The sequence below is a fragment of the Stomoxys calcitrans genome, chromosome 1, assembly GCF_963082655.1.
Source record: "Stomoxys calcitrans chromosome 1, idStoCalc2.1, whole genome shotgun sequence".
NCBI lineage: Eukaryota > Metazoa > Arthropoda > Insecta > Diptera > Muscidae > Stomoxys > Stomoxys calcitrans.
This window is the reverse complement of record NC_081552.1, coordinates 194,756,598-194,784,053: the sequence shown is the minus strand read 5'-3', so window position 1 is coordinate 194,784,053 and position 27,456 is coordinate 194,756,598. Positions and strand designations below refer to the sequence as shown.

At 38.0% G+C, this 27,456-nt stretch overlaps 1 protein-coding gene across 1 annotated transcript in view; it reads right to left on the bottom strand.

Annotated features, from left to right (window-relative positions):
- LOC106090944 (major royal jelly protein 1) overlaps positions 1 to 27,456 on the bottom strand; it is a 34,114-nt gene that overhangs the window by 2,306 nt on the left and 4,352 nt on the right. Inside the window, exons 2-3 of the mRNA XM_059368180.1 lie at positions 21,001 to 21,197; positions 4,832 to 5,246 (exon numbers count right to left, since the gene is read on the bottom strand). Coding sequence (XP_059224163.1) covers positions 4,832 to 5,246; positions 21,001 to 21,197 — 612 coding nt within the window. The remainder of the gene's footprint in view (positions 1 to 4,831; positions 5,247 to 21,000; positions 21,198 to 27,456) is intronic.

Here is a 27,456-nt window from a genome sequence, read left to right as displayed (position 1 = left end):
TGCACACTGCCTGGAACATCGGATATTGTATCAAGGATAACACAGTATCCCTAGCCGCCACATGACCAATGAGAAAGCTCCCTTAAACTCACCGCAGTGGTTGCTGCAATTTGGGTAGCCACAATGTCCAGAGACATAAGATGAAGCATCAAACCATCCTTTGGATCCGGTTAAGTATTGAGCAGTAGGTGGACTTTTGAAGCGCCGTCCACCAGACCACAACACCATATAGCACTATAGGTCTGACTACTGCGTAGGTGTGTGCATGACACGCGGTCTAAACCCCCAACTTTTGCCAATGGCTCTCTTGCAGGTGTATAGGGCAAGAGTGGCCTTTGTAGCGCTTTCCAAAATGTTGGATTTGAAGTTCAATTTCCTGTCCTAAATGGAACATTCTCTTCTCCCATGGAGACAGGTGCCACTGTAGGCAGCTTGTTTCCTGCTGAAGGGAACTACTTCTGTCTTGCACGGATTTATACCTAGACCACTTTCGATAGCCCACTTTGCTGTTGCACGCAGAGCTTTCTGAAGTATATGTCTTAGAGTCCTACGAAACTTTCCCTTGCCGCCCTCCTCAAAAACACCCCCAAAGAGGACAAATTTACGACCATAGCAATATGGGGCTCAAATGAAAGGTCTTTGGAAGTAAAGCAAAAATCTGATATCAATATTCGGGAAAAGTGTCTATGGGACCACCCAAACTCCATAACACCACCCAAATAGGACGTAACTGCTGACCACTGCAAAATGGGGCTCAAATAAGGGGTATTTTAGAATAGAATACGAATCTGATATACATTTTCAGGGCCAAGTCACTGAACGGCCACCCCATCCACCAAAACACCCCCAAACCGAACATGTTTGCCGACTATGGAAAAATGGGACTCAAATGAAACGTTTTTGGGATTAGACCACGAATCTGATATAAACAATCGGGACCAACTGTCTAGGGGACGTCCCACCACAATAACAACTCCCAAATAGGACGTATTTGCTCACCAAGAAAATTTGGGTCTTCAAGACAGTGGAGCTCGATATTGATAGTATTTAGGGCCCATACCCCAAATCGGACATATGTGCTGACTTTTGCAATGAGGGGTTTAAATGAAAGGTACTTGAGATTAGAAAACGAATTTGATATCCAATTTTAAGGCCAATGGGAATATGGTGTTCAAATAAATGATATTTGAGAGTAGAGCACTATGCTGATATATTTTCAGGGCTAAGTGTTTGGGGGACCACCCCACTCCCCGAAACACCCCTAAATTGGACATATTTACCACTCACGTCAATGTGGGGCTCAAATAAAAGGTATTGGGGAGTAGGCATGAAACTGATACCCACTTTCGGGAGTATTTGAGATTAGAAAACGTATTTGATAACCAATTTTGGGGCCAAGTGTTTGGAGCACGCCTCATCCCATAAACTCTTTTTAAACCAATGGCAATATGGGGTTTAAATTTCAGCATATGGAGTATAAATATCAGCAATATGGGGTTTAAATATCTGCACGATGCTGATATTTTGTTTTTTTCATTGGCTAAGTGTCTGGGCTCAACCTCACCCCCCAAAACACCCATAAATCGGACATACATATTTACCGGTCATGCCAATATGGCGCTCAAATGAATGGCACGAAATTAATACTCATTTTTGGGACCACGTTTCTGGCTGTCCACACCCGAAACCCACCAACCACAACCCTGGGGGGGAGGCCGAATTTTTTTATTCTACATTTCAAACTTCTATCAAACCAGACAAAATTAAAGCTCTAAAAACCGAACAAGGATGATCGAGAGACCGGTTTACATGGGAGCTATATCAGGTTATAGACTGACCTGGACCTTATTTGGCACAGTTGTTGGATATCATAACAGAACACCACATGCAAAATTTCAGCAAAATCAAACAAAAATTGCGGCTTGTAAGAAAGTCAAAGTCTAGAAGTCAAATCGGGTGATCGGTTTATGTGGGAGCTATATATAAATCTAAACCGATATGGTCCATTTGTAATCCCAACGACCTACATCAATATAAAGTACCTGTGCAAAATTTCAAGCGACTAGATGTGCGAGTTCTACCGCTATCGTTATTTCGACAGGCGTACGGACGGGCATGGCTACATCGACTCAGAACGTCGAAACGATCAAGAATATATGTACTTTATGGGGTCTTAGACGAATTTTTCGAGGTGTTACAAACGGAATGACTAGATTAGTATATCCCCACCCTATGGTCGGGGGTAAAATGACCAAATTTTGCCAAAAATCATCAATATTTTGGTTTCTTTAATACTTAGGGTTCCAAGTTGAATAGATTCGAAAAGATCGTGGTCCAAGTTATATTTCCTGAAAACTTATTTAGCCCACTATTTATTAGTTGGCCACAATGGGTCATTTACTATAAAAAATTAGGCATCATAAGGAAAAATGACGAAATTTCGCCAAAAATCGCCAATATATTGGTTTGTTTAATACTTGGGGTTCCAAGTTGGATGGATTCGGAAAGAACTTGGTTGATATAATATTTCCTCTTAACGGTTTTAGAACACTATTTTCCAGTTGACCACAGTGGGCCATTTTCTCTGAAAAATGGATAATCATAAGAAAAATCCAATTTCGCCAAAAATCTCCAATATCTTGGTTTTTTAACACTTGGGGTTCCAATTGAATAGTTTTGGAAAGAGCGTGGTCCATGTAAGATTTCCTTAAAACGATCTTAGCCCACTATTTCTCAGTTCGTCACAGTGGGCCATTAATTCTGAAAATGTGGGCCATTAATAAAAAAAATGAAAAAATTTTGTCAAAAATCGCGAATATCTTGGTTTCTTTAATACTAAGGGTTCCAAGTCGGATAGATTCGGACAGACTGTTGTCCATATTTTTTTTCGTATAAACGGTTTTAGCCCAATATTTCCCAGTTGGCTACAGTGGGCCAATAACTCTGAAATGGATAAAAATTACCAAATTTCGCCAGTATCTCGGTTTCTTTAATACTTGGTGTTCAAAATTCAGTGGATTCGGAGGGACGTGGTCTTTATTATTTTGCGTGTAAGCGATTTTAGCCCACTATTACTCAGTTGACCACAATGGGCCTTTTTATACCCTCCACCATAAGATGGGGTAATACTTATTTCGTCATTCTGTTCGTAACTACTCGAAATATTCGTCTGAGACCCCATATATTCTTGATCGTCGTGACGTTTTATGCCGATCTAGCCATGTCCGTACATCTGTCTGTCGAAAGCACGCTAACTTTCGAAAGAGTAAAGCTAGCCGCTTGAAAATTTGCACAAATACTTCTTATTAGTGTAGGTCGGTTGGTATTGTAAATAGACCATAACGGTTCATGTTTTGGTATAGCTGCCCTACAAAACGATCTTGGGTCTTGAGCCTCTAGAGGGCGCAATTAGTATCCGATTGGAATGAAATTTTGCACGACGTGTTTTGTTGTGATATCCAACAACTGTGCCAAGTATGGTTCAAATCGGTCCATAACCTGATATAGCTGCCATATAAACCGATCTTGGATCTTGACATCTTGAACCTCTAGAGGGCGATATTCTTATCCGATTGAAATGAAATTTTGCACGACGTGTTTCGCTATGAATTCCCATTACTGTGCTTAATTAGGTTCAAATCGGTCGATAACCTGATATAGCTGCCATATAAACCGATCTTGGATCTTGACTTCTCGAGCCACAAGAGGGCGCAATTCTTATCCGATTTGCCTGAAATTTTGTCTAAGAAAAGATGCCGGGAAAAGAACTCGACAAATGCGATCCATGTTGGAGGGTATATAAGATTCAGCCCGGCCAAACTTGCACGCATTTACTTGTTTTTATTAGGATTTTTCCATATTTGTATAAGTATTTTTTGTATTTCTGTATTATGATTTAATATAGGTCATGTAGGTGGCGCTTTGTCGTAAATTTTGTAATATAATGCGGATATTGTCCTGCTGCAGACCATTTATATTATAAATGGAACACAAAAAATACCTTGTTTTTTAAAGTTAGGAATAATAGCATAATTTGTAATAGCATTTGACTGGTTTCGTAGATCGTGATTTCGTTTGGAACCACCCAAACTAGTCGGTAGGTATGTCTTCTGGGTTGAAACTATACTCTTAAGAGTATTTTCATTTGTAGCGCAGCAAGAGAGAAAATTACTCCACTTCATATGTTTCTACCAAATGACGACATACAACTCTTACAAACAAACACACTTGCCCAACTGCTACTCTAAGTAATCGTTGATTAAACATTAGAGTAAGTTTTCAATGTAAGCATATTTGCAGCCTACACTGTTTTCGCACAAGGTTTTCCAATCATTTAATGACGGCCTGGCTGTCTGAGAAGATTTTTATGCCGACATAATGTCTTAGCTACTCCCCAACTTCCCTAATTGCAAGGACCTCTAATTTATTTGCGCTGCAGTGGTTAGTTAACCTTCTTCATATGCCCAGTCCCAGTGCTTTCTAATATTTGGCATTGTGTCAAAGACAATGCCATTACCAGAGTAAAAGCTCTCTAAACATGATGTCATTGGGAATTATGTTTAGTTCAATTAAAAATTATGGGCACTTCCGAAGGGCGTGTCGCATTAGCACTGGTTCGTAGATTGTTGTAGGTTTTCACAAACGAGAGCATAACCTTCACTGAAATTCTTTTCTAATGTTTCCATGGTAATTGAAAACCAGACCTTCAGCGGCGTCATAGTCTTCTTCATGTCAATATCAATTTTCCAAAATTAAGTTCAGTACACCCTTCCATACACTAAGTGCATTATAGTTTCTCATTATCAATTTCATTGCTCATCCTCTTACATACCTGCGTTGACAGCCGACAATCACCGCCACGTTGAACTTCCTGCAGATTTGAGGGTTTAAAGCAAGTCTCCGAATCCCACAAGTAGATGTCATTTTCACCTTTGTAACGGAAGAACAGTGAAGTGCCTCCGTCGGCACCCAATAAAACTGTCTGTTTGCCATATGGTTTGGCGCCCACATCCACAATGGAGCCAGCACCCTGGCCTACACGCAAATATTCACCCTTAATGGAGTACAGACGGGGCGAGCTCAAATAGGTAAAGAACAGTGTCGAAGTGCCATCAGGTTGGGCGGCCAAAGCGATGTACAGTACATCATTGGTGGGACATGTAGCTTTGGGTAAAACAATGCGATATGATTTGGCTCCGGTGATATCATAGACAAGAATGCTTCGGGCGCCAGCATCTGCAACATAACTGCAAATAAACAACAACAACGGCAACAGGGATAACAAAAATTCATATATCATTATGTTTTGGGTGGGTCGTTTTAAATGCTGCAAAATGTTGCACAGTTTAAGTTTTCCTAATTAATGACTTCAATTAAGACTGCTGACGAAGGTCACAGCCATAATCGCAGAAGATTTGATTTTGTGTTGAAACATATGATGGTGATGATGTCCTTTAGGATATTAATAGAAATGTTCTATGCTTATCATTGCTCAACTCGTTATTTAGGGTGTGTGTGTGTGTGGTTCAAAGTGGCTGAAAGATAATTATGAATGTTCGAATTTAGGTTGCCAAGGGTAAAACCATGTGAGTAATGTGTTCAGTAATTTATGATCAAGGAACGGAAGGCTTTCCATTCTGGGAATGACGGCGAAATTCTTATGAAAATCTCATTTTGAAATAATGCTCCATGTATATGCTTTAAATAATGCAATTCAATATGGGCTATTGCTAATGGCACTAACATGGTATCGATATCTCGATTTCTGTAGCAATACCCAAGCCACCAGTTGAAGAAGTACAATAAAATGGATTAACCTATCTCACCTAGTCATAGTGGAAGTATGCTTTCGGCTTTGAGTCTTTTTCAATATCTGTTACAATCTATTGGTTTCCCTTGTAATTGCGTATCGATCCAGGAGAACAAAGATGAGCTCCACTTGTCCCAAGGTATGCGGCCATCTTCTTCGGCCATTGTTAATAACAACCATCACCAAGCATAAGTACTTGGAGCCACAATACAATTGTTGTCTTTAACCAGATAAAAATTGATGCCAAACGTGCTCATTTCAGTACCATGCGGTATTGATAGTAAAGCAACACCATGTGGCATCAAAGCAATACCGCATGGTATGGATAAAAAATAAAATATTTAGTACATTTTGGTATAAGCCCTATTACCGAATAGGTGTTGCTGTTGATACCAAACTGTTGTTGATTTTATTACCAAATTGATATTATTTTAATACTAATCTCGTTATTATTTGAATATTTCACCTCCTAATGAACCAAACGTTCTGATTTCAGTACCATGCGGTATTTATAGTAAATCAACACCATGTGGTATCAAAGCAATACCGCATGGTATGGATAAAATATAAAATTATTAGTGCCTTTTGGTATAAGCCTTATTACCGAATAGGTGTTGCTGTTGATACCAAACTGTTATTGGTTTTAGTACTGAATTGACGTTGTATTTTATATTTTATCCATGCAATGGATTATTGCTTGGATACCATAAAGTGTTGCTTTACTATCAATACTGTATGGTACTGAAATGAGCACGTTCGGTTCATTAGGAGGTGAAATATTCAAATGGCAACAATATTGGTATTAAACAATATTGTTGCCATTTGAATATTTCACCTAACCAAACGTGGTCATTTCAGTACGATGCGGTATTGATAGTAAAGCAACACCATGTAGTATCAAAGCAATATCGCATGGTATGGATAAAATATAAAACGGTTAGTGCCTTTTGGTATAAGCCTTATTACCGAATAGGTGTTGCTGTTAATACCAAACTGTTATTGGTTTTAGTACTCAATCGATATTGTTTTAGTTCCAATATCGTTGCCTTTTGAATATTCCACCTCCTAATGAACCAAACGTGCTCATTTCAGTACCATACAGTATTGATAGTAGTAGTTGGTAGTAATAATTCTTCCTTTAATATAAATAACAGTACACATGTTTTTATATTACAACTTTTTTTGATTAAGTTTACAACTATGACAATGATGTCGTCTGCCGATTGATTTTATTGGTTGTGTAACATGTCGATGATATGTAGTATAAAATGATGGTATTCATAGTAACGCAAGACCATATGGTATCAAAGCAATACCGCATGGTATGCATAAAATATAAAATGATTAGTACCATTTAGTATTAGCTTTATTACCGAATAGGTATTGTTGTTATTGGTTTTAGTATCAAATTGATAGTATTATACCCTCCACCATAGGATGGGGGGTATACTAATTTCGTCATTCCATTTGTAATATCTCGAAATATGCGCCTAGGACCCCATAAAGTATATATATTATTGATCGTCATGACATTTTAAGTCGATCTAGCCATGTCCGTCCGTCGGTCCGTCTGTCGAAAGCACGCTAACTTTCGAAGGTGTAAAGCTAGCCGCTTGAAATTCTGCACAAATACTTCCTATTAGTGTAGGTCGGTTGGGATTGTAAATGGTCCAAATCGGTCCATGTTTTGATGTGGCTGCCATATAAACCGATCTTGGGTCTTGAGCTTCTAGAGGGCGCAATTCTCATCTGATTTGGCTGAGATTAAGCCATGTCCGTCCGTCTTTCGAAAGCACGCTTACTTTCGAAGGTGTTAAGCTAGCCGCTTGAAATTCTGCACAAATATTTACTTCCTATTGGTGTAGGTCGGTTGGAATTGTAAATGATCCAAATCGGTCCATATTTTGATATAGCTGCCATACAAACCGATCTTGAGACTTGATTTCTTGAGCATCTGGAGGGCGCAATACTTATCCGATTTGGCTGAGAATTAGCCATGTCCGTCCGACTTTCGAAAGCACGCTTACTTTCGAAGGAGTAAAGCTGGCTGCTTGAAATTTTGCACAAATACTTCTTATTAGTGTATGTCGGTTGGGATTGTAAATGGCCAAATCGGTCCATGTTTTGATATAGCTGCCATAAAAACCGATCTTGGATCTTGACTTCCTGAGCATCTTAAGGGCGCAATACTTATCCGATTTGGCTGAGATTTTGCACGTGGTGTTTTGGTAACACATCCTACAACTGTAGCAGGTATGGTCTAAATCGGTTGATAACCTGATATAGCTGCCACATAAACCGATCTTGGATCTTGACTTCTTGAGCCTCTAGGGGGCGCAATTCTCATCCGATTTTGCTGAAATTTTGCATGAATTAGTATGTTATGTCTTCTAACAACTGTGCTAAGTATGATTCAAATCGGTCTATAACCTGATATAGCTGCCATTTAAACGGATCTTGGATCTTGACTTCTTGGGCCAATAGAGCGCGCAATTCTCATCCGATTTAGTTGAAATTTTCCATCAAATATTTTGTTATGACTTCCAATAACTATGCTTAGTATAGTTGAAATGGGTCCATAACCTGATATTGCTGCCATATAAACCGATCTTGAATCTTGACTTCTTGAGCCACTAGAGGGCGCAATTCTCATCCGATTTGTCTGAAATTTTGTACAAGAACTCGAAAAATGCGAGCCATGGTGGAGGGTATATAAGATTCAGCCCGTCCGAACTTAGCACGCTCTTACTTTTTTTTTTTTTTTAATTTCTCCCAGACTGGGACGAACTTAAACAAAATTGCATCACCATTTATCGAAATGTTCAGGAAAAGCAAATTTTTTTTTTTTTTTGAAAATCATTTTTTTGAAAATCAAATCATAACGAAGCTTAGGTTTATTGGATATAAATTTTTGTGAACATTGTCGTAAAATTTTTCATTCAAAGCATCTGGCCCTAAAGAAAATATATCAAAATTTTTCTTGTATGAACCCCGCAAGGAGTTGTTGCGCATACCTTCCTTCTATTGAATATATAAAGAACTTCATATGCCCAACGAACAGATCCATTTAAAATTCTACATTGTCAAATTTAAATCACTTTGAGAGATAGATACATCATATGCAATGTTTAACACCTTATCCCCATCGATTAATCGTATGTTGAGTTATAACGCTTCACAGTTCATGCTTTACATCCTTGGGCATATCCCAAAGCAATTGGCAGTGACGAATATGTGAACCAAGCATATTGGCGGTCTGGTGGGAAATTATCGCCAAAGTGTGTGCGTACACGTGTTTGCTATGAATTGCCACATTTTAGTTCCCCAGATACGCTGCTTTACACAAATTGCCACTTAAAGTAACTGTCTGAAAGTATGCCATAAAAATGAACTGCTTGCTAGCCGTGGCATTGTTTAAGGCTGGCAACATGCTAGTGGCTGATACGTTTAAATTTGAAATTAACTGAAATGTCATGTTCTAAGTATGCAGACAGTAACGCAAACAAACAAAAAGCTTAAGCACATAGGGGGGAATTCCATGAAAACAGTTATCGGGATTAAATTGTCAAAAAAGTTTTGGTCTAAGGTGATATGCTGCATATGAGCATTCAACCGAACAAACAGACCGAGAATAGAGTGTGTCTCATTTCGATAGCTAAAGGGAAATTTTTGATATTTCAAACAAGAATTAGCATATGCCACGCATGAGAATTACATTTTGCAGCTAACGTTGAACTCTTTTTTTTTTTGTTCTTTAGTATACCCTTTTCGTTGAAAGCTTTTGTCATTTTTACGATACCTCTAATAACTCAGAAAGAAAAACATTTTCAAACTTTTCCACAAGTAAACTTCTTTTATGTAAAATGTTGAAATTTTGCTTACGATGAAACTGCAAGAATTTGTGAGACGGATATTTCTTCATGGCGTAATCTATAAGCGGTAGTAATTTTATGTTGCCTCCAGCTTTTTGGTGCGAGGCTTTTTGTCCGTGATGTTGAGCATTTTTTCTAGCTAAAAGTTAGTATAAGCTGTAGAAATTCCTATTGCCTTCAGCGCTTTGGTGCGAGGCTTCTCGTCCGTGATATTGTGCATTTTTATAACCTCCACCAAAGGAGGGGGGTATACTAATTTCATCATTCTGTTTGTAACTTCTCGAAATATTCATCTAAGACGCCATAAAGTATATATATACTCCTGATTGTCATGACATTTTAAGACGATCTAGCCATGTCTCTCCGTCCGTCCGTCTGTCTGTCGAAAGCACGCTAACTTTCAAAGGAATAAAGCTAGCCGCTTGAATTTTTGGGATTATAAATGGGTCATATCGGTCCATGTTCTGATATAGCTGCCATATAAACCGATCTTGGGTCTTGACTTCTTGAGATTCCAGAGGGCACACTTCTTATCCGATTTGGCTGAAATTTTTCGTGACTTGTTTTGCCATGACATTTTAAGTCGATCTAGCCATGTCCTCCGTCCGTTCATATGTCTGTCGAAATCACGCAAACTTTCGAAATAGTAAAGCACATAACGATGAGCGCAGTCCGATTCAAGCTTAAACTCAGGGATAAGGGGCCTCCTTTTTGTAGCCGATTCCAAACGGCGACACCTCTTTGTAGAAAAGTCCTACATGGCATATTACCTCACAAATATTGCTAGCATTAGGAGGGGAAAACCATCGCTGACAATTTTTTCTGATGGTCTCGCCAGGATTCGAACCCAGGCGTTCAGCGTCATAGTCGGACATGCTAACTTCTGCGCTACGGTGGCCTCCCACCGGTTGGGATTGTAAATGGGCCATATCGGTCCACGTTTTGATATAGCTGCCATATAAACCGATCTTGGATCTTGACTTCTTGAGCTACTAGAGGGAACAATTCTTATCCGATTTGGCCGCAATTTGGCATTAGGTGTTCTGTTATGATTTCCAATAACTGCGCTAGGTTTGGTTGAAATCGGTCCATAAACTGATATAGCTGTCATACAAACCGATATGTGGTCTTTAATACTTGAGCATCTATGGGGCGTAATTCCTATCGGAAATTGGCTGAAATTTTGCATGACGTGTTTTATAGTGACTTGGAAATTGGCTGAAATTTTGCATGGCGTGTTTTATGTGCCAAATATGATTTAAATCGGTCCATAACCTGATATAGCTGTCATACAAACCGATCAAGGGTCTTGACTTCGTGAGCCTCTAAAGGGCGTAATTCCTATTCGATTTGTCTAAAATTTTGCACGACGTGTTAACATACGACTTCTTACAACTGTGTCAAATAAGGCTAGAATTGGTACATAACCTGATATAGCTGCCATATAAACCGATCAAGGGTCTTGACTTCGTGAGCCTCTAGAGGTCGTAATTCTTATTTGATTTGTCTAAAGTTTTGCATGACGTGTTCTGTTATGATTTCCAATAACTGCGCTCAGTTTGGTTGAAATCGGTCAATAACCTGATAAGCTGTCAAACAAACCGAATGTGAGTGAAGATAAATTCCGAATTTAACTAGTGGAGACACAAACCACTGACTTAACAGTCCTCTGTTACTGCCATTAGCAGAGCACTGTTAAGGAACTTTGTAGGCAATTAATTAATAAAAAAAAGGATTTGTTCATAAAAAGGAAATTTCAAAACACAAAAAACCAAAAAAATATCTAAAAAATAATAAGGTTATCCAACATTAAAATTTAGTTCCCTCAATAACCGCAAGACGTACTAACAAGATAAAGAAGATTGTAAAATTGATTGATCCACTGTGCACAAATGGAAAATAGTAAGGCGATGAGACCGGTCTCAAATGAGAGCTAGGGAAGCCTAGTTTTTTATACATATGCACATATTTTCCAAATAATCGTCTAACTATCGAATTTTTCAAAAAAACTGGAAAAAATCGCTACAAGACCTCAAAAATCTATTTTGCGTGAACCACTGTGCAAAAATGGAAAAAGTTGATACTTTGAAACCGGTGTCAAACGACAGCTTATGAAGTCTAGCTTCTAATCCAAAAGGGCCTATATTCCAAATAATCGTCTAACTATCGAATTTTTCAAAAAAACTTGAAAAAAATCGCTACAAGACCTCAAAATTCTATTTTGCGTGAACCACATTGCAAAAATGGAAAAAGTTGATACTTTGAAACTGGTCTTAAACGACAGCTTATGAAGTCTAGTTTCTAATCCTAAAGGGCCTATATCCCAAATAATCGTCTAACTATCGAATTTTGCAAAAAAAACTTGAAAAAATCGCTACAAGACCTCAAAAATCTATTTTGTGTGAACCACTGTGCAAAAATGGAAAAAGTTGATACTTTGAAACCGGTCTCAAACGACAGCTTATGAAGTCTAGCTTCTAATCCAAAAGGGCCTATATTCCAAATAATCGTCTAACTATCGAATTTTTCAAAAAAACTTGAAAAAAATCGCTACAAGACCTCAAAAATCTATTTTGCGTGAACCACATTGCAAAAATGGAAAAAGTTGATACTTTGAAACCGGTCTCAAACGACAGCTTATGAAGTCTAGTTTCTAATCCTAAAGGGCCTATATCCCAAATAATCGTCTAACTATCGAATTTTTCAAAAAAACTTGAAAAAATCGCTACAAGACCTCAAAAATCTATTTTGTGTGAACCACTGTGCAAAAATGGAAAAAGTTGATACTTTGAAACCGGTGTCAAACTACAGCTTATGAAGTCTAGTTTCTAATCCAAAAGGGCCTATATTCCAAATAATCGTCTAACTATCGAATTTTTCAAAAAAACTTGAAAAAAATCGCTACAAGACCTCAAAAATCTATTTTGCGTGAACCACTGTGCAAAAATGGAAAAAGTTGATACTTTGAAACCGGTGTCAAACGACAGCTTATGAAGTCTAGTTTCTAATCCAAAAGGGCCTATATTCCAAATAATCGTCTAACTATCGAATTTTTCAAAAAAACTTGAAAAAAATCGCTACAAGACCTCAAAAATCTATTTTGCGTGAACCACTGTGCAAAAATGGAAAAAGTTGATACTTTGAAACCGGTGTCAAACGACAGCTTATGAAGTCTAGTTTCTAATCCAAAAGGGCCTATATTCCAAATAATCGTCTTACTATCGAATTTTTCAAAAAAACTTGAAAAAAATCGCTACAAGACCTCAAAAATCTATTTTGCGTGAACCACTGTGCAAAAATGGAAAAAGTTGATACTTTGAAACCGGTGTCAAACGACAGCTTATGAAGTCTAGTTTCTAATCCAAAAGGGCCTATATTCCAAATAATCGTCTAACTATCGAATTTTTCAAAAAAAAAAAAAAAAAAAAAAAAAAAACAACTTTAATTGAATTAATTATTATACATTTGTGGATTAATATACGCACCATCTTTTCAACCTAACCTGCTTTTGAGTTTCTGAACTGTATGTTTTTTTGTTATTTCAGAAAAGACAATTTACAACTTTTTGGAATACCTCAATTTACCTTAATATATTTATGCGAACTATTATTCATGTAGGTTTTTTCAAATGCTTTGAAGTTTTACATCGTAAATATTTAATTGGTTTTTTACCTTTTTAACATAAAATTTCCTAGCCTGGGTTTTCAAAAGCAATGAAAGATTTTGAATCCTTTTACATTTTTTGAATGAAAAGGTATGAAAGTTAAGCTGAGTACCTGCGTAAGCAATTTGACCCATTTGCAAATATCTTGATCATGTGTGGTGAAGGATTCCAAACACGTGTATTGAGTTTTTACATCAGCAGGTTTAATACTTTTTATCGTGAAATTTCCCTGTCTGCATTTTTTAATGAGGTGGTATGTTAGTAAAGTTTTTACCTGTGTACGCGACTTGACTCAAAATTTGCAAATATTTTGATCTTATTGGATTCTACCTGGCATTGAATGGTATTTTTTCCTATCTTTAAAATTACATTTTGGTTTCGATACCCTTTTCAATTTCTAATCTGTGTTTGATCAACCAAGCCAACAGTTGTAATTTGCAAAAAAGTTAAAAATCTTCTTGTAAAAAGTCTTGTGGCGAATTTTTCCAACTTTTTTTTGAAAAGTTCGATAGTTAGACGATTATTTGGAATATAGGCCCTTTTGGATTAGAAACTAGACTTCATAAGCTGTCGTTTGACACCGGTTTCAAAGTATCAACTTTTTCCATTTTTGCACAGTGGTTAACGCAAAATAGATTTTTCAAGTCTTGTAGCGATTTTTTTCAAGTTTTTCTCAAAAATTCGATAGGTAGACGATTATTTGGGATATAGGCCCTTTTGGATTAGAAACTAGACTTCATAAGCTGTCGTTTGAGACCGGTTTCAAAGTATCAACTTTTTCCATTTTTGCACAGTGGTTGACGCAAAATAGATTTTTCAAGTCTTGTAGCGAATTTTTTCAAGTTTTTTTGAAAAATTCGATAGTTAGACGATGATTTGGAATATAGGCCCTTTTGGATTAGAAACTAGACTTCATTAGCTGTCGTTTGACACCGGTTTCAAAGTATCAACTTTTTCCGTTTTTGCACAGTGGTTCACGCAAAATAGATTTTTGAGGTCATGTAGCGATTTTTTCAAGTTTTTTTGAAAAATTCGATAGTTAGACGATTATTTGGAAAATATGTGCATATGTATAAGAAACTAGGCTTCCCTAGCTCTCATTTGAGACCGGTCTCATCGCCTTACTATTTTCCATTTGTGCACAGTGGATCAATCAATTTTACAATCTTCTTTATCTTGTTAGTACGTCTTGCGGTTATTGAGGGAACTAAATTTTAATGTTGGATAACCTTATTATTTTTTAGATATTTTTTTGGTTTTTTGTGTTTTGAAATTTCCTTTTTATGAACAAATCCTTTTTTTTATTAATTAATTGCCTACAAAGTTCCTTAACAGTGCTCTGCTAATGGCAGTAACATAGGACTGTTAAGTCAGTGGTTTGTGTCTCCACTAGTTAAATTCGGAATTTATCTTCACTCACATACAAACCGATATGGAGTCTTGACTTCTTGAACCTCTAGAGGGCGTAATTCGTATCCGATTTGGCTGAAATATTGCATGACGTGTTTTGTTATGAATTCCTACAACTGTGCCAAATATGATTCAATCGGTCCATAACCTGATATAGCTGTCATATAAACCGATCTGGGATCTTGAATTTTTGGGCCTCTAGAGGGCTGAAATTTTGTACAACGGCTTCTCCATTGACATGCAACATACGTGTCAAATATGGTCTGAATCGGTCTATAACCTGATATAGCTCCCATATAAACCGATCTCCCGACTTGACTTCTTGAGTCCTTTCGAACCGCAACGTTTGTCCGATTTGGCTGAAATTTTGCATATAGTGTTCTTTTATGACTTTTAACAACTTTGCCAAGTACGGTCCAAATCGGTCTATAACCTGATATAGCTCCCATATAAATCGGTTTGAACTCTTGAGTCCTTGCAAGCCGCAATTTTTGTCCGATTTGGCTGAAATTTTGTATGCGGTGTTCTGTTACAACTGCCAACAACTATTCCATATACTGTCCAAATCAGTCTAGAAACTGATATAGTTCCCATGTAAACCGGTCTCTCGATCATATTTGTTCGGTTCCTAATCGGTCCATAACCTGATATAGCTGTCATACAAACCGATATGGGGTCTTGACTACTTGAGCCTCTAGAGGGCGCAATTCGTATCCGATTTGGCTGAAATTTTACATGACGTGTTTTGTCATGGCCTCATGTCATAACTGTGCCGAATATGGTTTAAATCGGTCCATAACCTGATATAGCTGTCATATCAACCGATCTGGAGTCTTGACTTCTTGAGCCTCTAGAGAGCGCAAGTTTTATCCGATTTGGCTGAAATTTTGCACGACATGTTAAGATATGACTTCTTACAACTGTTTCAAATAAGGTTCAAATTGGTCCATAACCTGATATAGTTGCCATATAAACCGATCTGGGATCTTGACTTCTTGAGCCTATAGAGGGCGCAAGTATTATCCGATTTGGCTGAAATTTTGTACAATGGCTTCTCCTATGACCTTCAACATACGTGTCAAATATGATCTGAATCGTTACGTAGCCTGTTACAGCTCCCATATAAACCGATTTCCCTATTTTACTTCTTGAGCCCTTTAGGGGCTTTTTTCCTTTGTTTTCCTAAATAGAGATATCGGGAAAAGAACTCCACAAATGCGATCCATGGTGGAGGGTATATGAGATTTGATCCGACCGAACTTAGCACGCTTTTACTTGTTTTTGTAAACATTTTGAACAGAATACATGGTAGTGGGTTCCCAAGATTCGGCTCGGCCGATTTTAGCACTTTTTGATTTGTTTTTTTTTTTAAGCTTTTTTTTAATGAACCCAAAAGGTTTTGTCTCAAATCTTGACATTGTAAGTGGCTGAGGCTCTAATTTCTATTAACGCCATAATTTTTTTTCTTGCTTTGCACCAATTCCACCTACACTAGAGGCACGTGAATTATTGGCCCACGTTGTTTGTCTTCATTTTGTTGCCAATGCCAATGCCAATGCATTTTGTGCAAAATGATTTTCCTCCTTCAATATAAATACAAACATGGTGGTGACAGCCTGCGCATGAAGTAAAGTTAGAATGGCTTCTCTTATTCCCCATGATAAATGGCCGAATCGAGATGAATATAAACAAATTGACAATTTGTCATACCCGCAGGCATGCAGAGAGCCAGATAGACAGCCAGACCGACAGACAGACTGCCATACGAGAGTATTCCATTTGTCTCGTCTTGGCTTCTTCTGTTTGACACTTCTAGGGGTTTTTTGTTTCAAGTTGCAGCATTTTCTTATTTTATTTTCTGCTTAAATTGGATTTCTTATCCTGAATTGCCCTTGATTTATTGGCTTTAACTTTCATATGCCTGTTGTATGATATGCTCCAACAAGAGAACAAATTTTGGATGAAGGCTGTTATGCGGTGACAAACGAATTTAATGGATTTTACTAAACAGCTCATAAAAATGGATGTTTTCTTATTAGCCAAATGACAAGTATGTTTAATGTTATGTGAAATTTCAAAAATTATATTGGCTTCTTTAAACCGTGGCTTAATTCTCTATCCATGAAAACACAAAATGAAAAGTTTTTGTACGGGTTTTCATAGCAATTCTGAGTCTTGTTGTATGTAAACAAAAATTAATTAGAATTTTATTTGTATGGAGGAAGAACAAACTTAACATTAGTTATATAACAAAGTCTAGTCTCTGTCTATTACCAGGGATATTGTAGTTACAATGGGCTCTATCAGTTATAGCAGAAAAAGTACCTAAAATCATTCTTTAAAATGCTTTAAAATCATTCTTTAAAATGCTTTAATGTGACCATATACAAGGACTTTTGCAACAATAACCCCGTTGTAAAGACCTCTATTGTCAGCTGGGCAAATAAGACATTGCCGTCTATTTGGTTTCCTCCGAAAATTTCTGTTTTAGATTATTTTGCGACTCAATAAATATGGAGCTGCTTAATATAAAAACAAATATATATAACAAGTAAGAGCGTGCTAAGTTCGGCCGGGCCGAATCTTATAAACCCTCCACCATGGATCCCATTTGTCGAGTTCTATGCGCGGTATCTCTTTTTAGGCAAACAAAGAATATTGAATAACAACAGTTATGCTATTGGAGTTATATCAACTTGTAGTCCGATTCGAACGGTAAATGAACGGTGAACATTGTAGAAGTCATTGTTTAATATTTCAGTTCATTCGGTTAAGAATTGCGCCTTGTAGGGGCTCAAGAAGCAAAATCGGGAGATCGGTTTATACGGGAGCTGTATCAAGCTATAGATCGATTCACACTATATTGGACACGTATGTTGAAGGTCATGGGAGAAGCAGTTGTATAAAATTTCTTCCCAATCGGATGAGAATTGCGCCCTCTAGAGGCTCAAGAAGTCAAGATCCCAGATCGGTTTATATGCCAGCTATATCAGTTTATGTACTGATTTGCGCCATACTAAGCTCAGTTATTGGAAGTCATAACAAAAGACCTCATGCAAAATTTCAGCCAAATCGGATGATAATTGCGCCCTCTAGGGGCTCAAAAAGTCAAGATCCCAGATCGGTTTATAAGGTTCAAATTGGTCCATAACCTGATATAGTTGCCATATAAACCGATCTGGGATCTTGACTTCTTGAGCCTATAGAGGGCGCAAGTATTATCCGATTTGGCTGAAATTTTGTACAATGGCTTCTCCTATGACCTTCAACATACGTGTCAAATATGATCTGAATCGTTACGTAGCCTGTTACAGCTCCCATATAAACCGATTTCCCTATTTTACTTCTTGAGCCCTTTAGGGGCTTTTTTCCTTTGTTTTCCTAAATAGAGATATCGGGAAAAGAACTCCACAAATGCGATCCATGGTGGAGGGTATATGAGATTTGATCCGACCGAACTTAGCACGCTTTTACTTGTTTTTGTAAACATTTTGAACAGAATACATGGTAGTGGGTTCCCAAGATTCGGCTCGGCCGATTTTAGCACTTTTTGATTTGTTTTTTTTTTTAAGCTTTTTTTTAATGAACCCAAAAGGTTTTGTCTCAAATCTTGACATTGTAAGTGGCTGAGGCTCTAATTTCTATTAACGCCATAATTTTTTTTCTTGCTTTGCACCAATTCCACCTACACTAGAGGCACGTGAATTATTGGCCCACGTTGTTTGTCTTCATTTTGTTGCCAATGCCAATGCCAATGCATTTTGTGCAAAATGATTTTCCTCCTTCAATATAAATACAAACATGGTGGTGACAGCCTGCGCATGAAGTAAAGTTAGAATGGCTTCTCTTATTCCCCATGATAAATGGCCGAATCGAGATGAATATAAACAAATTGACAATTTGTCATACCCGCAGGCATGCAGAGAGCCAGATAGACAGCCAGACCGACAGACAGACTGCCATACGAGAGTATTCCATTTGTCTCGTCTTGGCTTCTTCTGTTTGACACTTCTAGGGGTTTTTTGTTTCAAGTTGCAGCATTTTCTTATTTTATTTTCTGCTTAAATTGGATTTCTTATCCTGAATTGCCCTTGATTTATTGGCTTTAACTTTCATATGCCTGTTGTATGATATGCTCCAACAAGAGAACAAATTTTGGATGAAGGCTGTTATGCGGTGACAAACGAATTTAATGGATTTTACTAAACAGCTCATAAAAATGGATGTTTTCTTATTAGCCAAATGACAAGTATGTTTAATGTTATGTGAAATTTCAAAAATTATATTGGCTTCTTTAAACCGTGGCTTAATTCTCTATCCATGAAAACACAAAATGAAAAGTTTTTGTACGGGTTTTCATAGCAATTCTGAGTCTTGTTGTATGTAAACAAAAATTAATTAGAATTTTATTTGTATGGAGGAAGAACAAACTTAACATTAGTTATATAACAAAGTCTAGTCTCTGTCTATTACCAGGGATATTGTAGTTACAATGGGCTCTATCAGTTATAGCAGAAAAAGTACCTAAAATCATTCTTTAAAATGCTTTAAAATCATTCTTTAAAATGCTTTAATGTGACCATATACAAGGACTTTTGCAACAATAACCCCGTTGTAAAGACCTCTATTGTCAGCTGGGCAAATAAGACATTGCCGTCTATTTGGTTTCCTCCGAAAATTTCTGTTTTAGATTATTTTGCGACTCAATAAATATGGAGCTGCTTAATATAAAAACAAATATATATAACAAGTAAGAGCGTGCTAAGTTCGGCCGGGCCGAATCTTATAAACCCTCCACCATGGATCCCATTTGTCGAGTTCTATGCGCGGTATCTCTTTTTAGGCAAACAAAGAATATTGAATAACAACAGTTATGCTATTGGAGTTATATCAACTTGTAGTCCGATTCGAACGGTAAATGAACGGTGAACATTGTAGAAGTCATTGTTTAATATTTCAGTTCATTCGGTTAAGAATTGCGCCTTGTAGGGGCTCAAGAAGCAAAATCGGGAGATCGGTTTATACGGGAGCTGTATCAAGCTATAGATCGATTCACACTATATTGGACACGTATGTTGAAGGTCATGGGAGAAGCAGTTGTATAAAATTTCTTCCCAATCGGATGAGAATTGCGCCCTCTAGAGGCTCAAGAAGTCAAGATCCCAGATCGGTTTATATGCCAGCTATATCAGTTTATGTACTGATTTGCGCCATACTAAGCTCAGTTATTGGAAGTCATAACAAAAGACCTCATGCAAAATTTCAGCCAAATCGGATGATAATTGCGCCCTCTAGGGGCTCAAAAAGTCAAGATCCCAGATCGGTTTATATGGCAGCTATATCAGGTTATGTACTGATTTGCGCCATACTAAGCTCAGTTATTGGAAGTCATAAGAAAAGACCTCAGCAAAATTTCAGCCAAATCGGATGATAATTGCGCCCTCTAGGGGCTCAAAAAGTCAAGATCCCAGATCGGTTTATATGGCAGCTATATCAGGTTATGTACTGATTTGCCCCGTACTTAGCACAGTTATTGGAAGTCATAACAAAACACCTCATGCAAAATTTCAGTCAAACCGGATGAGAATTGCGCCCTCTAGAGGCTCAAGATCCCAGATTGGTTTATATGACAGCTATACCATATTATGAACCGAATTAAATCGTACTTAACACAGTTACTGGAAGGCATAACAAAATACCTCATGCAAAATTTCAGCCAAATCGGATAAGAATTGCGCCCTCTAGAGGCTCAAGAAGTCATGATCCCAGATCGGTTTATAAGACAGCTCAATTCTTTTTATGAACCGATTTGAATCGTACTTAACACAGTTATTGGAAGTGATACCAAAACATCACTTGCAAAATTTCAGTCACATCGGGCGAGAATTGCGCCCTCTAGAGGTTCAAGAAGTCGAGACCCATGATCGGTTTATATGGCAGCTATATCAAAACATGGACCAATTTGGCCCATATACAATCCCAACCGACCTACACTAATAAAGAGTATTTGGGCAAAATTTTAAGTGGCTAGCTTTACTCCCTAGAAAGTTAGCGTGCTTTCGCCCGACAGACGGACGGACGGATGGACATGGCTAGATCGACTTTATGGGGTCCCAGACGCATATTTCGAGGTGTTACAAACAGAATGAAGAAATTGGTATACCCCCATGGTGGAGGATTTCCAAATACCAAATCCACCAACAATGTCACTCGCAGCACACATGCTGGCTGACTGCCATACTTACACAAAAGGTTTATTATCCTTGCCATAGTCAACTACCAGGAATTGCAAGCGAGATTCGGATGTTACCAAGTCACTCAAGTCAATGCTCTTGACTACTTTGCCATCGGCCGTATTAATGGCAACAATTTTTGGACTGCAACGTCGTATGGGTTGCTCCAGTGTGTTCACGATGCCAACATCCAAAGCCCACAATAGACCCTGGAAAAAATGAATTAAAAACATTGTTAAAAATAACATATAAAACAAACGGAAGGAATCGCAAGGACATGGGAAAAACGAAAAACGAAAAATGCAAAATAAAAATTATAATACATCCATAAATTTACGATGAGATGACACCGTACACAGCACAAGTTTGTAGATATTTCGCTACGATAGCATCGTATGATGAATGGCGTCGAATTGCAGAATGAAGTCTTTAATATTTCAATGAAATATTGATGGAGTTTGAAATTTCTTGGAATCATTGAACAAATATGAAATATTGAAAACCAATAAAAGCGAGCTAAATTCGGCCGGGCCGTATCTTATGGAAAACCTACTCCATGGCTAGGATTTGTCAGGTATTTCTTTAAAAGCAAATAAAGGACAATAAGAAAAAGAATTCGGAAAATGGATAAAAATTGCTATGCGACTAAAGCTATATCAGGCTATGGTCCGACTCGAACCATAGTTAGTTTGAATGTTGGAGGATGAGTATTGCCCCCTATAGGGGGCTCTGGATGTAAATCCGGTAGATGGGTTTATATGGGAGCTATACCAGGCTATTAACTGATTCAGACCATACATGGCACATATCTTGAAGGTTCTAGGAGGAGCCGTTGCCAAATCGGATAAAAATTGCGCCCTCTAGAGGCTCAAGAAGTCAAGATACAAGATCGTTTTATATAGAATCTATATCAGGTTATGAACCGATTTGGACCATACTTGAGACAGTTAATGGGAGTCAGAGCAAAACACCTCGTGCAAAATTTCGGACAAATCGGATTAGAATTACGCCCTCTAGAGGTCCAAGAACTCAAGATCGGAGATAGGTTTATATGACAGCTATATCGGGTAATAAACCGATTTAGACGTTTCTCGGAACAGTTATTGAAAGTAAAAAAAAAACACCTCATGCGAAATTTCTGCGAAATCGGATAAGAATTGCGCCCCCTTGAAGCCCTCAAGAGGCTCAATTAATCATGATCCCAGATCAGGTTATATGACAGCGAGATCAGGTTGTGTACCGATTTGGTCTACACTAGGCACAGTTATTGTCAAAACAAATCACTTCCTATTTAATTTCAGCCAAGTTGGATGAGAATTGTGCCCTCTAGTGGCTTTTGAAGAAAAATTGAGCGATCGTTTTATATATCAGCTGTATCAGATTATGAACCAATTTAAACCCTTCTTGGCACAGTTATTGGAAGTCAGAGCAAAACACCTCAAGCAAAATTTCAGCCAAATTTGATAAGAATTGTGTCCTCCAGAGGCTCAAAAAGTCAAATTCCGAGATCAGTTTATATGACAGCTATATCAGGGTATGAAGCGATTTGGGCCATTCTTGGCCCAGTAATTGGAAGTCAAAACAAATGAAAAATGCTAATTTGCCAAGGGGCAAACTTCTAACGTATCCATGAGTGTTGTCTGATTTAAATTTTAAGCTCAATGATTAGGGGCCTCCTTTTTATAGCCAAGCCCGAATGGTGTGCTGCAGTGCGACAGCTCTTTGGGGAGAAGTTTTTACATGGCTGACATACTATTTTTATATTCTCCACCCTAGGATGGGAGTATACTAATTTCATCATTCTGTTTATAACTCCTTGAAATATTCGTCTAAGATCCCATAAAGTTTATACATTCTTGATCGTCATGACATTTTAAGTCGATCTAGCCATGTCCGCCTGTCTATCTGTCTGTCTGTCGAAAGCACGCTTACTTTCGAAGGAGTAAAGGTAGCTGCTTGAAATTTTGCACAAATACCTTTTATTAGTGTAGGTCAGTTGAGATTGTAAATGGGCTATATCGGTCCATGTTTTGATATGGCTGGCATATTAACCGATCTTGGATCTTGACTTCTTGAGCCTCTAGAGGACGAATTTCCTATCCAATTTGGCTGATATTTTGCATGACGTGTCTCGTTATGACTTCCAACAACCGTGCTAAGTATGGTTTAAATCGGTCCATAACCTGATATAGCTGCCATATAAACCGATCTTGAATTTTGACTTATCGAGCCCCTAGAGGGCGCAAATACAATCCGATTTGGTTGAAATTGAGCATAACGTGTTTCGTTATGATTTTCAACAACTATGCTGATATAGCTGCCATATAAACCGATCGGGGTCTTGACTTCTTGAGCCTCTAGAGGGCGAAATTCTTATCCGATTTGGTTGAACTTTGACATGACGCTTTTCATAATGACTTCCAACAACCGTGCTAAAAATGGTTGAAATCGGTTCATAACCTGCTATATCAGGCCATATAAAACGATCTTGAATCTTGAATTATGGAGCCACTAGATGGCACAATTCTTATCCGATTTGGCTGAAATTTGGCATGACGTGTTTCGTTATGCCATCCAACAATTGTGCTAAGTATGGTTCAAATCGTCTTATAACCTGATATAGCTGCTATATTAACCGATCTGTTGTCTTGTCTTCTTGAGCCCCTAGAGGGCGCAAGTATAATTCGATTTTGCGGACATTTAGCATGACGTGTTTCGTTATGACTTCCAACAACTGTGCCATATATGGTTTAAATCGATTCATAACCTGATATAGCTGTCATATAAACCGATCTGGGATCTTGACTTCCTAAGACTCTAGAGGGCGCAATTATTACCCGATAAGGCTGAAATTTTATATAACGGCTTCTCCCATGGCCTTCGATATAGGTGTCAAATATGGTCTAAATCGTTCTTTAGCCTGATACAGCTCCCATATAAACCGATCTCCCTATTTTACTTCTTGAGCCCCTAAAGGCCCGGCCGAATTTAGCACGCTTTTAGATGTTGCAAATGGCATAGTTATTCACAAATGTCGCCAGCATTAGGAGGGGGTAACCACCGTTTCAACTTTTTACACCCATCAACATAGGATGGGGGTATACTAATCTAGTCATTCCGTTTGTAACACCTCGAAATTTTCGTGTAAGACCCCATAAAGTATACATATTCTCGATCGACGTGACGTTCTGAGTCGATCTAGCCATGTCCATCCGTCCGTCCGTCCGTCTACAGAAATCACGATAGAGGTCGAACGCGTAAAGCTAGCCGCTTGAAATTTTGCAGCGATACTTAGAATCAATGTAGGTCGCTGAGTATAGCAAATGGGCCATATCGGTTCAGATTTAGATATAGCTCCCCTATAAACCGATCTCCCGATTTGACTTCTTGAGCCCCTGGAAGCCGCAATTTTTGTCCGATTTGGTTGAAATTTAGCATGGGCTGTTCTTTTATGACTTTTAATAGGTCGCTGGGTGTAGCAAATGGGCCATATCGGTTCAAATTTAGATATAGCTCCCCCATAAACCGATCACCCGATTTGATTTCTTGAGCCCCTGGAAGCGCAATTTTTGTCCGATTTGGTTGAAATTTTGCATGGGCTGTTCTTTTATGACTTTTAACAACTGGGCAAAGTACGGTGTGAATCGGTCTTTAACCTGATATAGCTGCCATATAAACCGATCTCCCGATTTGACTTTTTGAGCCCCTGGAAGCCGCAATTTTTGGCACGATTGGGCTAAAATTTTGCATGAAGTGTTCGGTTATGACTTCCAATAACTGTCCCAGGTACGGTCCAAATCAGTCTATAACCTGATATAGCTCCCATGTAAACCGGTCTCTCGATCATCCTTGTTCGGTTTCCAGAAGCTTTAATTTTTATTGGTTTGACAGAAGTTTGCCCAACATCTGAATTTATTTTGTATACATTTTTGGGTAACCCATCATGGTGGTGGCTTCCCAAGGTTCGGTCCAGCCGAATATTTTTAAGCTATCTTACTTAGCAATTACATGCACTCCAAGTATACTAGGGTTAGCATTGGCCGACTTTAATCCTCATATACCCATTTGTGGTAGTGAAACTTTTTCGTTGACCCCTTTTTAAGAAACTGGAAGAAGAAACCAGAACAAATAGTCATAGCATACATTCAAAATTTCTCCCTACTCAACATTTAGTGTAGTTGACAGTCTTCAACGGTTCGTTCGTTTCCTCAATTAAATTGCAAGAGTTTCTGGTTGGTATTTATTTTTAATTTTTATGTCAGACTTTTTCTCATACAACTCGTTGACATTCCCATAACAATTTTTCCATTTACGTTGGCAAAAAAAAAAATAAAGCCAAAAACACCATTCGGTGTCAATTGCATTGAAGGGAGCCCTGGTATTTGCATAGCAAATAAAATTGTGGTAGAGTTTTGTTAACTTTCGGTTTTATTTAAACTTTGAACAAATTCATTTCATTTTATTGGTTTTTGAAATTAAGCCAATTGGTCGTAATGGGTTTTTCTAATACATGAAAAGTTTTGTGAGCAAATAAAGTTGTTTGGCTAATTGTGTTATTTTGTTTTAAGTAAACTGTCTAAAATCGATTAGAAAATAAATGAAATTGTGGCTTGTGTTTATTGTTGAAAAATTTGACATTTTGCCCACATTATGCAATACATTTTTCAGGCATAGCAACGCTATGACGTTAGAAATGTCAATAACTCCTTAAGAAATCACAACTGAAACTAGATGTGGAGCATCATGGGTTATCTGAGGATAGGATAGTTAAAGCAGAAGTTTTTATGCCAAATTTTTTACTCAAATCCAATAGTAACCCGGTCGGTCAACATTTACATTAAGGGTCAGTCCTCAGACACTTGTCAAAGACCTTTTATTTGAGTCCCTTATTATCGCTATATACCTGTCCTGTTGATGGGCTCGGTCTCTAATATTAATATCAGATTCATACTCTACTGTCAAAGAACTTTCATTCAAGAACTTTCATATTATCCCGAATGTCCTACAAGTGCTGTTTGGATTTTTTTTGTGACGGGACTGTGTCCAGACAATTTATTATAGCAGATTTGTATACTTCTTCCTAAGACATTTCATTTCATATACATTTTGTGTCGATGAACATAAAAAACCTTGGACCAAATGTTTTACTTCCAAATACCCTTCATTTGTCAACCATGTTATCTAATCTGTAAATATATCCGGTTGAGGGTTTTTGGGGAGTAGGGGGACCACAAACGACTAAGGCTAGAATTTTATTTAAGATTCTTCCTCTATTTCCCATTGCCTTTCATTTGATACCTATATTGTCCCAATTGGCAAATATAAAATTTTTGGGCCGGTTTTTAGGAGGTGGGGCGGGCGCCTTACACTTGGGGTAAAATTTTCTACATCAAATTCCTACTCTACTCATAATTAGCTTTCATTTGATGCCCATACTGTCCCAAACGGTAGACATGTCCGTTTGGGTGGGGCGTCCCCCCAGGATATTTGACCCCAAAGATATACATCAATTTTTTGATTTAGGACTACCATACAAAATTTCGCCTAAATCGATGCACTCATCTCCGAGATCTAACTTTTTTCAAAATTGGGGTAAAATTTTCTGCTTCAAGTTCGTAATCTACTCATAATAAGCTTTGATTTGATGCCCATACTGTCCCAATCGGTAAACATGTCCGTTTGGGTGGGGCGTCCCCCCAGGATATTTGACCCCAAAGATGTAAATCAATTTTTTGATTTAGGGCTACCATACAAAATTTCGCCTAAGCACCGATTTAGGCGAAATTTCCGAGATCTAACATTTTTCAAAATTGTGGTAGGTGGGAGGGTCCGCCCCCAACCAATATCTCGTCTTGTTTCGGGGACCCGATTCGACCTAATTTCTTATACCCACAACCATAGGATAGGGGTTTTATTTATTTAGTTACTCTGAAATATCCATTTCCGACCCTACAAAGTATATATATTTCTGATCGTCGTAAAATTCTAAGACGATTTAGCGATGTCCGTGTGTCTGTCCGTCCGTGTGTCCGTCAGTTGTTATCACGTTACAGTCTTTAAAAATTTAAATATTGAGTTGGCATATTGAACAGGCCCGTATTTCTTCTTAAATGGGTCAGATCGGACTGTATTTGGATATATAGCCATCATGAAGACCGATCTGGGGATTTGGGTTCTTAAGACCATAAAAGCAGAATTTTTTGTCCGATTTCGCTGAAATTTTAAATAGCGGGCCCCGATATTCATACCGAATATGGCCTATATCGGACCATATCGGACTACCATTTAGTCCGATATGGCGGTTTAGGGTCTTAAGCCCATAACAGGAGCATTTATTATCCGATTTCGATGAAATTGGATAATAAATAATGGTATAGCAGCAGCTGAAAATTTTCAATAAGGCAGCAGGAGCCGATGGGTTACCCGCTGGAACTATTAAAAACCGGAAACCACTCTGCTAAGGCGTAT